The sequence below is a fragment of the Dromaius novaehollandiae genome, chromosome 8 (assembly GCF_036370855.1).
Source record: "Dromaius novaehollandiae isolate bDroNov1 chromosome 8, bDroNov1.hap1, whole genome shotgun sequence".
Classification (NCBI taxonomy): domain Eukaryota; kingdom Metazoa; phylum Chordata; class Aves; order Casuariiformes; family Dromaiidae; genus Dromaius; species Dromaius novaehollandiae.
In genome coordinates, this window is record NC_088105.1 from 10,450,096 (window position 1) to 10,463,418 (window position 13,323).

Consider the following 13,323-nt stretch of genomic DNA (forward strand, 5'->3'; position numbering starts at 1 on the left):
GCTCCCGGCGGCAGCACTGGGGACGGCGGCGGGGCCCCCCAAGCACAGGGTTTTTTTGGGGGGGTGGGGGGGAAGCCTGTGTTTGTTCTCTCCTGCAGCGCTCAGTGGAAAAATAAAAATAATAATTTCAAAAAAGCAAACTTCTCGTGGGGGGTGGGGGGCGAGCAAGCCGGGCTCTTTCGGCGCGGGGTGCTCGGCGCTGCGCCCGCGGCCGGCGGCGGAGGAGCCGGAGCCGGGGGGGTGCTGGAGGGTTGCTGGGGGGCCCGGGCGGCTCCTCCCCGAGGGCTGCCGGGGCGGACACACCTCGCCTCGCCCGCACCTCCGCCGAGCGGCCTCTCGGGTCCGGCGGTTATTATTAGCAGCGTTATCACCCTCCTCCTCCTCCTCCTCCGGTCCTCCCCTTCCTCCCCCTGCCCATCCCTCCGCCGCTGCCCCGCCAGCCGCATCGCTGCCGCCGGACTCGGCTCCGCCGCTGCCTGCGACGCTGCCGGCGGCGGCCTCGGTGCTGCCCGGCCCGGCCCGGCCCGGCCGCGGCGCCCAGGTACGGTGCGGCCGCGCTGCCGCCTGCCGCGGGGGTCGGGCCCGGGGGGGCTCCGGGGGGGCCGGGGGAGGCTGCGGGCGGCCGGGAGACGCTGTCGCTCCGTGCTCGTTTTTTTTTTTAATTGCTTTTTTTTCCCGGTGTTGTGTTGCTGCACTTTCTAACCGGCTGGATTTTTGCTGGAAGCACCCGTTAACTCCTGGGTAGGACTGGGCTGGGCGCTCGCCGAGCCGCGCTTCGCAGGGCTGCCAAGTTTTTGAAAGTCCCCGGGCCGGGGCTCTGCCTGCCGCTGCCTTGGGGGGAGCGCGGAGCTGTGCCGCTCCGCAAGGGCAGGACGGCTCAGCACCCCCCAGCCCCGCTGCCGAGCCTCTGCGCGGAGATAATGGCTGCCTTTGCTGAAGTGAAGGAAATCAAAGCCTTTTGTTTCTCCTGAAGGATCTCTGTTTTATCTCTCGCTGTGCCTCGGTAATTAAAGGAGACCTGTGCTCAAGTTGCTTGTCTGGCTTTTGTTTCTCTTAGGGTTATCCTGGAGGATTTTATCCCCTGAAAAAGGGCATGTGGAAACCTTTAGTATTTTCAGCTGGATTTTTTTTGTGTGCGTACTATTGATTGTCTCTACAGCAAAGAGGTTTTCTGACGTGCCGTGGAATATTCCACCCCCGCGGAGAGAGCTGAGTTACCAGCTCGTTTCCCCCCCCCAGCCCTGCCCCTCGCTTTTCCAGGTAGCAGAGTTTCTGCGTGATGCCGTTCGTGGGGTGCGGGGCATGTTGGGGCGGCTCGTTAGCATGTGTTGTGGTCCTGGCAGGATCCGGCACGCTAAACTGTGCTTTGCCAGGGAGGGGGATAAAACTCTTCTGCTCGGAAGGGTTTTCACCTGTTGCAAAGCCGGGAGGGGATGACAGAAGTAGGCTGCTGCTGCTGCTGCTGCTGCTGATGGGCACGGTGAACATCAGAGCAGACAGCGAGCCCGGCTCGCTCCTCTCTCCCGGGCCTGTTGCAGCGCTGGCTCCACTGGAGTGTGAGCTCCTACCCCGTGGCTTTCCGAAGCGGTGCGTTTCAGACGGGTAACAGGCCTGCGAGCGGCCGAGTCTGGAGCCTCGTTAGGAGACCGCAGGCTGCGTCTCTGCTCCGGGCTGAAGAGCCCCGACGGGGCGGCCGTCGGCCGCGGAAGCGTGGCCGTCGGGAAAGGCCTCCTCCGGGAAGCGCAGCGCATCCCCCCCGGCGCTGCGCATGGGAGTGTCTTGGATGCGCAAGCTGAACGGAGCCCCAGCAAACTGGTCGTTTGTTGGGAAATATTAGCGTGATGCCCTCAGAAGAGGGCAATAAAAAGGCCGGCAAATGATTTTTTTGGCAGAAACTCAGGCTGGTAGCAGCGCGGTGAGTCTCTGTCCCCACTGGAGTTGCTTTTAGGTGTCCTGCTGCTCGGTTTCAGCTGCAGAGGAGCCCAGCTGCAAGGCACGGTCAGGAAGAGCAGTGCTGCGAGTCCTTTCTGGAACGGGAGATCCCTGTCTGCTGCTGCTTCTGGCTCAAGCAGGTTCACTGAGTTTAGCCACGGGCATGAGCAGAAACACGGCAGCTGCTTCCCTTTCCTGGGCCCGCTCTGCGGCTACACCTAAAACCCAGCAGTCGCCAGGGCTAGCGGCAAACAGAAATAAGGTCAGACTGTGCTGGTGTTGTTCTCTACCCCGGCTGCCTCCCCCTTCCTCCCCCCTCCAGCCTTCCTCTCCCGTACATCTGCTACGAGAGCAGAAATCGAGCCCCTGCGTTTCCTCCAAGCCCCCCCATGCTCTGCCGCTCTGACCTTCCCGGTCGCTGTTTTGCCACCAAGATGAAATGTTTACGGAGACTCTGTTACCGCTGTTTTCTCGAGAGTGCGTTTCACGCTTCATTTGCTGGAGACATTGGGCGATTTCATGCCACGTTTCTCATTTTGTTGGGCTGGTGGGCGTGCGAGCGTGGCCGTCCCGTCCGGGCACGCGCGACTGTCCCCACTCGTGTCTGCGCGTGGACAGCGAGGGCTGGGTGAGGTGAAGAGCCTTTGGTGATGAGCAGTCTGTGTCTCCACCACTGATGAAGTCACCCAGAAAGAAATACCATTTCATAGCAAGCCTCCTTCTCCCCATGTGCATCTATTCGTCTTTCTCTGGGTTCCTCCCCGTCCTGCTCCATGCTATTTAATCTGCAAAGTTGATTCGTGCCTTGTCATTTTGGTCGTGCTGAGCCTCCCTGCCCTGGCTGGTAGTGTGGGCACCCTGGCAAGGGTGGCCCCAAGGAGTGTGAGCAGTCCTGTAAAAAGCCCATGGATGGGATTTTCCCCTTGCTTGGTGGAAAAGGAGCCCTGCGGAGGTTAGCCTTGGCCAGATCCTGCTGTGACTCCGCAAATGTTATGTGCATCTACACGGGAGAGAGCAAGGTCAGAGTTGGCCCCTGCAGCTGTGCATTAGCCCAGAGCAAGGTGCAGCTCTGCCTTTCTCTAGGGTTGCGAAGCCAAAGGTCCTCCACCGTCCGGGACGCTGTGGGGCTTTGTCCTTGCCACGTCGCAGGGCTATCTCAAAGTGATGAATTTGCTTAATTTGGAAAGCAGCGTTCAGGCCCGGGGACCTGAGCCCCCCTCGTGGGCGCCTGTGCTTCAGCGGGCGTTACGACTCTCTGGGCCGCGGGGACAGCCTGGAGCAAGGGCTTTTTTAGGAAGCACCATCTGTCTATTAACAGCGACCCATCTGGTTAGGAGACCTGCACATTGGTAGCTTGTGCAAGTCCCCAACCAAGCTGCAGGCGAAAGCAGAGGTTTCGGGGCTGACAGCTCTCCCGAGGCAGCCCGGCAGCGGCCGGGGTCACCTCTGCCATGTGGGTCACTGCAGGAGGCTCGGGCATCCTCGCCCCATCAGGTGGAGCAGGAAAGGGGGCCCTTGGCTTCCCAGTGTCTGTGTGTGGCAGCTTTCCAGGGGTGGAAAACATGGAGTTCAGGAAAGATGAGCGCTTGTGTGTGGGCCCAGCCATTTTTGCCCTGTGATATGTCCTGGCCGCGTAGGTGGACAACTGGGCAGGGTGGGCTGTCTCGCCCGGAGGTGCTAGCGCCCAGCGGGGTGAGACGCGATCCCGTACCACCTCCCCGCTGGAAGCGTTTTACGCCCGCTCTGCTCGGGACTAAAGGCAACGCGAGGAGCGAGGCAGCGAAACCTTTGGAAAAATTTTCCTCTCTGCTAATTGAAGCAATTAGCAGGATGGCTGAGCGCTACCGAAAGCAGTGTAAGCAGATGGGGCCAGTTCTCTGCTGGCTTCAGTGGAATAACACCAGGAGAGCATCCGGAGTCACCGGGGAGGCTGCGTCCTCCGGTCGTCGCCCCCTCCTGTGTCCAGGCGTGCGAATCGGCTGATGCGGGCGGCTTGCGCGGGACCCCCAGGTGTCGGAGCAGCGGGGCACGGGCACTTCTGTCCCCAGCGGCTGCCGCTGCTGTAGGTCCTCGTCCCGCAGGAAAGGACGCGACCTTGGGGCGCTCTCCGAGCGGCGAGCAGTACTCGTGGGCTGGTGCCGGTGCCCAAATTGCTGGGCACAGGCTCGGCTTCCCTTGGGCCAGCTGGCGCGTCAGGAAAAGCAGCTGAGACAGACCCCAGGGCTCCTCACGGGCCGTGCGAGTGGCGAGTAGGTCCCCTGGGCTGAAGGGGATGTTGTTTGACCACCATGTCCTTCCCCCAGTTGGCTTTCAGCAGGTGCTCTGGGCGCCGATGTCTCCTGCAGCGGCTGTACCGTGCGGGGGTCCTGCGCGGGGCCAAATCTCGGTGTCTCCTGTGTGCAGCTGACCCTAGAGTCCCCAAATGTCCTTTCTGAGTTTTCCCCCTGCGCTAGTAGGTGTGGGGAGAGGACAGGGCTCGGGCAGAGGATGCTCTCGAGATGGAGGAGCAGCTGTTGGTGAGGCATGCGGGAAGAGGTTTTTCTGCTGGAAATGATCATGTCTGACAGCGAGACCTCGCTGCCTTCTGCCAGGTCTCTAGCCAAGGTGTCAGGCATCACCAGGAGGTCTGGTAACTGCGGCCGTGGCAGTCTGTCCCTTCCGTGGGTTGTACGGGGCTCGCTACTGGGGCTCCCTGTGTCAGCTCCGTGCCGGCGGCAGCACGAAATCCTGCCGCACCGGGCGTCCCAGTCACTCCGTGCTCGTGATACCCATGCATTGTGCAGCGTGGGCTTTTTCCATAGCCTGGTTCAATTTTCATTAAAGAGGGAACAAACCTGAGCTTGGTTAAAGCAACTGTGAAAGTGGGATCGTTTGACTTAAAAGCACAAGTATCCTTAATGCTGGGTGATGGCCAGCCCACGATGCAGGTGCTGGTCTGAGGCTCTGGAGATGGGCAGCGGGTTTCCAGCTCTGCCCGAGCAGGTCATGTCCTCGTGGGCTCAGAGGCATGAGCTGTGCTGGCAATCGCCCCGGGCAGATAGACCGTGACGGCCAGGAGCCCAGTCTGTGCGAGGGTGGAAGTAAATGAAGAAAGAAGTGAGTCCTTCTGGTTTTTAGCTGCTGGCTGCACTGCTGTGATCTCCAGCGCCTGGCTCCAGAGCCAGCACCTGGCCCTGCTGTCTGGTCCCATTTAAGAGAGCCAGTCTGTTTCTGCTGCCCTTTCGGGGAGGGGAAGGTTTTCCGAGTGCTCCTGACTATAGTACTGCCACACGTGGGAGGCTCCTCTCTGTGTATTGCTCGGCGAATGTAATTAGGCTTTAATGAGTCATTAAAATAAATCTCTGTTTATACTCCGAGCGGACATGCCGGGAGGATGCTGACAGTCGGAGCAGCAGGTCTTGCATCATGCCCAGGAAGAGCCTGCGCTCTCCTGCGCCGCCTCTCCCGGCGCGGGGCCGGTGCTGCCCGCCCCCCCGGCGAGGCGGGGGCCTTGCCCACGGCCACGGCCCTCTTCCACCAAGGGAGACGTTCGCCAAGCGCGTTTCCGAATTGCACTGGTGCTATGGGAGGGGAGTTACAGCTGCAGCCGGCCCGAGGTTTTGGGGGGGGGAGCGGTGGTTGGGGGGTTATTCGCAGCCTGATGTCGCATTTGAAGGGGACTTGTCGACTGAAGGGGGTTGATGTCGGTTTGAAGGGGAGGCTGGTTGAGAGGCGTGCTGGCCTGGCGCGGCTCTGCCCGTGGAAGCGGGCGCACTGAGCAAGGGGGCCTTGACCCGAAAGCTCAGACCCACCGTGGCCTTGGGCGCCCCTCCGGCAGGTCCCGCCACGGGGCGGAGGCGGGAGAGGAGCCGTGCGGGGGCTGCCCAGCCGGGCGGGCAAGGGGCCGCGGCACATCCCCGCCGCAGGGGCATCTGCTGAGCGCGGTGGTGTTTTCGGAGCGGCTTTGCACGAGGCTTCAGCCAGCACCTATGTCCGGGCAAGCAGAGAGATAACAAGGTGTTTCTTAAAGCCAAGCAACGTCCGGGGGGTCAGGGAGAAACTGCCTTAATGGGAACCTTTTTTAGTGGGAAGCTAGCGGCAGCGCCGCAGCCTCTGGGCTCGGCCAGGCTTGCGTCACCTGGGCCCCGACCCGTTTCGCCCCACGACCCTGCTGCAATCGATCCCGCTCTTTCAATTCGTGCCCACGATGAAGATGCATTTGGTGTCGCTAAGTCCCCTGATAGGATTATCCCTGCCAAAGAGCATCGCACGCAAATTCCTCTGGTGGAAGAGGCGAGGAAATTGGATCCGGGAGCAGATCGGATCTCCCTCGGATGTGTCCAAAGCACTCAGGGAACGGCGGGACCAAGCCGGGTCCCCGTGCCCTCGCGCGGGGGGATGGGCCCGCGGGGCCGGGCCTTTGCCCTGGGAAGGATTCGTCTTTGGGACGCGCAGGGTGCATGCCTGGGGGCTGCTTGGCGGGTGCGTTTGAGTACAGGGGAGCAGGGGGTGCGAATCGGCAGCGCGGGCCCACACGAGCTCCCGCGCTGCAGCTGCGCTTCCTCTCGCGTGTCCCCACGCTGCGCTTGGCACGGAGCGCGTGCTGATGCTTTTAAGGTGAGAAACGGCCTTTTTCACAAAAGAGCTGGTTTTGCAACCTTGGCAGTACTCTTGCTTTCCCGTTCCTCTCCCTTCTGCTTGTTTCTTTCTTTCTTTTTTTTAATTCCCCGTGGTGTGGCTTTTTTTTTTTCTTTTTTTTTTTCTTTTTTCTTTTTTCTTTTTTTTTTTGCAAATTGAGCTGTGCGGATTTCTGCTGCTCTTTGCCCAAGAGGCGGCTGCCGCCCCAGCGAAGGCCGGGGAGACGGGGAAGCGCGGCCAGCCGGGTGTCAGCCCTTGTCACAGCCTGCCAGGCCCTGGCCGAGGCCGGGGGCTCCCTGTGGCCGCGGTGCACTTCCCCGCTCGCGGCCCCCCGCAACCCTAAGTTTTGGGAGGCGCAGGGGAGCGAGGGCCAAGAGCACGTGGCGCTCGCCGGACCGGAGACCCTTAGGAAAAGCCGGGAGACGCTCACGGGGCGTCTCGGCGCGTGGGGCTCTCCAGGACGCCCGGCGTGAGGCAGAACTTGTCTTTCTCGACCGTTTCGTTGGCCGCACCGAGTGCCGGGGGCTGCCAAAACCCTCCCGTCGGCTCGCAAGCCGTGCAGACTCGACATGGACATCGCTGGTGGCATCAGCCTGCTGGGGTGGGCTGTCTTTGGGCCGGGCGTATTCATCCTGTAGCTACCGAGACCCCCGTTACTGCCGAGGTTTGAGCTCCCCGTCTTTTTCCCCAGAGGCTCTAGGTCGGCTTTGCAGTTGCAGACGGGCGCTGAGCGAACTGTAGGCTTGGAGGAGGCTGTTTTACAGGGACAAATTGCCTACGAAATTAAATGCCGGGCTGTCTGCGCATACGGCCTGGCGGGGAGGACGGTGGGGAGCTGCCCGCTCTCCAAAAGCGCCGCCTCCGAGGAGACGGGCGAAGGCAGCACGTCCGCTTCGTGCAGGTTTTCTTGCTGCCTTTTTTTAGCATCCTCTATTTTTAACAACCCAAGAGCCTGACGGCTGACCAGGGCTGGCGAAAACGCCTATCGCACCAGCCCCAGAAGTGGGAATCCCGGCGCCCGGTTCCTCGCCCGCCCGCCGTGCTCCGCTGCCCCGGTGGCGATGTGGGACGGGGCTGCCCCGGCGCCGCTTCTCCCGCGCGGGGCTGGCGGATGCCCAGCGGCAGGGCAGCGTCGTCCCCCCCGAGGCCCGCGCTCCCGGGCCGGCGCGCCCGGCGCTGGGTAGGGCTCCGACGCCTGCCTGCTTTGCTCCGAACCACAGGCTAATTGGATGCTGCTCTCCCAGCTCTAAATCAAATCACGGCTCCCACGAAATGAAGTTTTCTGGATGCAAGCGGCTGCCTGCATCATCCATCACGGCCCGGCTCGCTGTGCGCTCCCGCCCGGGGGTTATCGAAGGTCAAATTCTGCCTTTTCCAGCCGCCCGCACTCCTCTTTTCCCTGTTAATGGAGCCGCTGGGGGATGCGATCGCTCCCTCCGGAGCTCCCCCGCGCCCCGCTCCGTCCCCTGCGCCCCGCTTGGCCGTGTTTCGGGGTGCAGCGAGGTTGCAGCAGGGCACGGGAGCGGAGCCTGTCCACCTCTGTTATTAGCTCCGTGTTGGGTCCGCTGATGGATGGAGACATTAGCTGGGTTATGGCCATATTGATTTCTTTGATTTTTTTTCTTTTTTTTTTTTTTTTTAATTTCGTGTGTGCGAGTACCTTGAGGAGGAAATCGAATACGAGCCGCCCTTCTGGCTTCGCACAGTAACTTTCCAAGAGCTGAAAATCAATTTGCGGCAGGCCAGATCTTCCCGAGGTTTTCACCCTCGCGCAAATCACCGCGGCTCGCGGCAGCGGCGGGCCGGGCGCGCGAAGCCGGCCTCCCCGGGCAGCCGTGCCGAGCGGCCGCGGCGCCGCGCGGGGACCCCTCGCGCCAGGGCCGAGGAGCCAATTAGGCAATTCTCGTCCCCGCGCTGCCACCTCCCTCGATCAATTACTGGCCGTGTGCTGAGCGGCTAATTAGATCTCGGCAGCCGGCAACCGGCTGGTGCCGGGGCCCTATCAATTAGCGCGGCTCTGCAGCAGGCGCGGAGGGCGCCCTAATGAAATGCGGCCGAGCCAGCTGGGCCGGCGCTTCCCGCGGTGCCGGGGGCTCCTGGGGCCTGGCCGGTGGGACGCCCCGGCCCTGCCACTGCGGGTGACGGGAGCTGACGCCTCGTTTTGTTGTTTTCCGGGTAAGAGCCGCCGGGGTCCCGCGGAGCATCCTGCAGCCGGACCGACGTCGGCGGAGCAGCCTGGCTCAGGGGTGCCGGGCGGCCGGGGAGGGGAGGGCTCGCGGCGGGCGAAGGCTGACGTCTCCCCCCCTCCCGGTTCTTCCAGGTCCGACGCATCCGTCGCAGGACGTGAGCGGCGCTTCGCTGACGCCCGGGGCTCCCGTCGCCGGAGCGGGACGGCCGCCTCGGAAGCCCCTTCCAGAGACGCCGCGGCTTGGGGGGCAGCACCCCACGCCGTGCCTTGGCTTTCCCGAAGGCCGCGGGGGGCCGTAGGCTGCTCGTTTCCCAGCGGCGGGCAGGCAGAAGGTGGGTGAGGTGGGGCTGCCTCACCGGGGCGCTTCTGCGGCGGCGAGGGAGGGATGCCGTCAGCGGCGGCCGTGGCTGCAGCGCGGGGTAACCCACGGGGACGTTGTGCCCCGGGCCGCACGCCCCCAGCCTTGCTGCAGACGGCACCGGCCGGGAGGGCGAGGGGCCCCGCGGGCAGCCCGGCACCCGGGGGGAGGCGAGCTCTGCACCGCGCTCAGCCTCTGGGGGTGCAGGACGCCGCACCTCGGCGTCGCCCGCCCCGGATGCCTCGAGTATCCCGACGCTGCTGCTGACTAACCACGGCCATCGAGGTCCCAGCCCTCCTTGGCTTGTGGCTGTGGCTGCGTGGCTCGAGGCACGGCGCCTCCGCTCACTCTGCCCGTTGCCCGCTGGCATCAGGACCGGCTCCCCAGCCATGAGGCTGCCGGCGCTCGGCTCCCTCGGGGGTGACGTGTGTCTCCTTGCCGTGCCCCCCAGAGTTTGATGGAGAACCGGTCGGATGACAGCGGGAACTGTTGTTATCACCGGGGGAATCCTAGCGACGGTGATCCTGCTGTGCATCATCGCCGTGCTCTGCTACTGTAGGCTACAGGTAAGCGGCCCCACGGACCCCGGCGGAGCTGCCGTTCCTCCAGCCGCACCGCGGGCGTAGGAGGGACGTCGGTGGGGTTTTCCCTGCCTGCGAGGGGCAGGGAGTTGAAACACCCCTTTTCCCAGTGTGCGGCAGAGAACGAACATCCTTTCCTCCTCCTGGCTCAGGGCGACTCTCCTAATGCTTTTGAGGATCTGCAGCACTTGCTAATTTAGGTGCAGGCTTGGCTGGGTTTGCAGTACTAGGTGGAGGGTTTTTTTTCCTGTAAATTTGACGAGGAGGCTTTCAGCAGTGGCAAGCTACAGCCTCTGTCTTTTTAAAAGTTAATGCGATGCCTGTGCCACGCAGCAGTTACCCGTGCAATGAAAAGTACAGCAGTTATTGGGCCTGTTCCCAGCTGGCATGATAAAATATCTTGCTTCTCGCAAGCCCTGCTGCGCTATGTGTTCAGGGGAGAGGCCGAGCTCCCCGCCAGCTGCGTCCTCGAGCACGCTCCGATCCCCGGCCGGATTCAGCCCCACGCCAGCTGCGCCGCACGGCCCAGGTATCAATGAGGCAGAGCGGAGCAGCCAACTCGAGCAGCGAGGGGCCAGCAGGGAGTCTCTTTGGCAGGGGGATGAGGTGTGTCGGGACGTGGCAGGGCTCTCCGCGAAGCCACATCTGCCCACCAGCTCCTGCCTTTCCCTCCAGCCGGCTGGTGCAGAGTAGAAGAGCTGAACCAGCTCTGCCTGGAGCACAGACCTAGGGGAGGGCCAAATCCACTCGGTTTCATTGCAATACTTTTCCCACCAGCTATTTTCTCATTGCTTTTCGTTGCTGGTAGGCAGAGCCCAGCCTGGCTTCACTCAGTCTACAGTAGTTGAGCGTGATGGATGAGGCTGAATCTTAGTGTCTCTCCCTTCTTCCCTTTCTAGCCCGTTGTGCCCGGGGTGGGGAGAGTTGGTGGTTCCTGGGGGTGGAGGTGGCTGCCTCACACTTGCTGATAAAAGCCTTTCCCTTCCGCCCAGTACTACTGCTGCAAGAAAGATGAATCTGATGAGGAAGAGGAGGAGGAGGAGGAAGAGGAAGAGCCTGACCTTCCCACTCACTCACATCTCGGCACTTGCAATGCCTGCAACTCTCGCATCGTGGACGGCCAGGGCAGCCCCGCGTCCCTACCCAACGAGCTCAACCAGCAAGGGGCTCACAACTACTGCCCGACCTGCTCCCCCTACGGCTCCCCCTTTTACATACGGACTGCCGACATGGTGCGCAACGGGGGCGAGAGGATCACCTACACGCCCACGTGCTACAAGGAGATGGGGCAGCCCATCGGCATGGCGACCCTCCAAGGCTACCCGGTGAGCCGCCACGGCGTCCTTCGCGAGAGCTTCCCAAACCCGAGGGCTATCAGTACAGAAGTATAATCACCATCGTCACTAGCACAGGGTGCTCCAAGCAGACGCCCGCTCGAGGGAAGGGGCTTTTCACTTGTATTTGTGGGGGTTCGTGCAGAGAGGACCTCGTAGTCCAGTCCAAGACCAGCACAGTCCTCCTGCTGAACTGCCCGGCACTGCTAAGCTTTATGGGTAAGCAGATGAGAGAGACGTCAAAGGACGACGTTAGAACAGTGATCCTTGAACCCGTAATAAGTGTAATTGTTATTCTACTCTATCTCCTGAATGGACTTGTCTAATGAGGGCTATGTACAGTACAAACTAACCTAACTATCCAAGACTTCCCTGACCTTCCAGACTTCCCGAGCCTAGAACGAGGTCTTTGGTGTCTACACTAAGCAACCCTACCTGTCACTACCCAAGGCAATACCCGCAGCCTCCAGGATGGATGAGCCGAGCACAAAGAGCAACGCGTGGCATCCCGGGAGCCGCTGCCTCCAGCAGTGATGGCAGCAACGGGGCGGAGGGAAGGAGAGAGGCGGAAAATCCCAACACCGAGTGCTCCTACCTGATGGAAGAGCAAATAAGCAAAGGTTTTGATTGTTCTTCTCCCCTCGTACTGCATTAGTTTCCATTAATGGTTAGCTTTTCTATTAGAAGGTAAAATAGGACACTGTCTCCTACCTGCTTCAGTCTTTACACACACTGAAGAAGTTAGAGGAAATGAATTTAGATGACTGCAAGGGAGGCGAAGGGGCTGGCAAAACTACTCACATATGCTAATGGACACAGGTTGATCCTTCTGCTTCCAAAGCCCCCACACCTTTTAATCTTCACAAGCTTTCTTAGGAGTGATTTTTAACTTGGGCTGATAAAAATGTCAAGATTTTACTTACAGGAAGAATTGCACCTTCAAGGAAATGTGGTATGGATCACCTTCAGCGTTCAAAGCCCTCAGATTACCCTGACATTTCTGGCAAGCTGTAAGGAAGATTGCATTTAGGACAGCTTTTGCTTTTGACAGCAACAGAGGAGCCCACCAGGTCACTTTTCCTCCTTTGCCGGGACTGTGACCTCCAGTGGGGCACCCCTCCTTTCCTTTCTGAAGAGGAGGATGTGAGACCTGAGCCTGGGTTCATTGGCTCTGCGGCCGGTAATGACAACTTGGCCAGTGACTCTGTCTTTCTGCAAAAATGAATGTGGGAAAGTTCCTTCTTCCTCCATAAATCAAATTAGGTGAAAAATTACTAAAAAGGCATCTCCGTCATTCACAGGCACTTCCATAGCAACCAAAGCAGGATGGGTCTGCTGAGCACTTCTCATTCATGGTAGGGAGGAGGGACCCAGACAGCAAAGATTCCCATAGCCTTACGGATGCTATTAGAAGGAATAGCAGGAAAATGGTTACCCTGCTTTTGCAATATGTGGTAGAACTGCTCAGAAATATGAGTGGGGCTTTTTTCACTACTACAATTTTGAAATTGGCCTGCTGCTCGCAGAAGGATTTGGACTGAGCAGTCTTAACTTCCCTATTTATGCGTGGCTAGAATAGGTCTCAGTATGAAGGCACGTGTTGCCTGAGCCTCAGTCAGCTATGTTATCAGACATAAGGCTACCCTACACTTTAGACCGGTTCATGCCTTGGCATCTCTGCTCAGACTACCAGAAAAGAGCGGGCCAAATGAATAGTAAGTATGATGAAGGTCCTTGTAACCCAAACACCTTTCCCCAGCCCCCATTTATGCAGCCTTTTGTTCAACATTATTCACCATCTCCCCCACCTCCAGACCAGAAAGACACTGCATTTCCATTATCTCGAGACTCAGTGTAGCTGCATCTCTTTGTATTACAGAGTCTCTTTCAATTCTCCAAATAGTGATAGCAGGTCTTTAAACGGTCTCTCACATTACAGGCATGTAGGAAGGAAGAAGAAAATCAGACTGTAGCAACAAAGTGCTTTGGATCACACTAGCTGATAGTCCATAGCTCCCACTGCTGCCTGTCCAGACAGTACTCTTCCCTGATAATATAGTCTGACTGTTCTTCTTGGCTAATTCGGTGAACCCTGTTCTTTCCTGTTAGAGCATCTGCCCAGCTAAGCCTCCACCCTCCTAGGAGCCATAAGAAGTTCAGGTGCCGCAGTGTGAGCTGCGGGCTCCCACCTGCACCGCTCTGCCAGGCAGCTCTGAAGCACCATCTCGGCCAATGGCACAGAGCCAGCTCGAGGATGCTCCTTGTCCTGGCATCCAGTTCTACCTCTTGGTGCGAAGCAAGGCTTCCCACCGC

General features: G+C 60.1%; 1 protein-coding gene across 1 annotated transcript; it reads left to right on the forward strand.

The window, feature by feature from the left end:
- The first annotated feature begins 325 nt into the window (after nt 1-325).
- Nucleotides 326-13,217, forward strand: LOC112983773 (protein FAM163A). Its single transcript, XM_064515639.1, has 4 exons — nt 326-541; nt 8,870-9,069; nt 9,547-9,661; nt 10,669-13,217. The coding sequence occupies exons 3-4, from the start codon at nt 9,569-9,571 to the stop codon at nt 11,065-11,067; spliced, it is 492 nt and encodes a 163-aa protein (XP_064371709.1). The 5' UTR covers nt 326-541; nt 8,870-9,069; nt 9,547-9,568; the 3' UTR covers nt 11,068-13,217.
- Nucleotides 13,218-13,323: the final 106 nt, after the last annotated feature.

What these genes read in the sequence shown, in the direction of transcription:
- LOC112983773 (XM_064515639.1), top strand. Translation starts at nt 9,569, where the DNA reads ATGACAGCGGGAACTGTTGTTATCACCGGGGGAATCCTAGCGACGGTG. An exon ending in TCTGCTACTGTAGGCTACAG is followed by an intron (nt 9,662 to 10,668) that starts GTAAGCGGCCCC and finishes CCTTCCGCCCAG; the next exon opens with TACTACTGCTGCAAGAAAGA.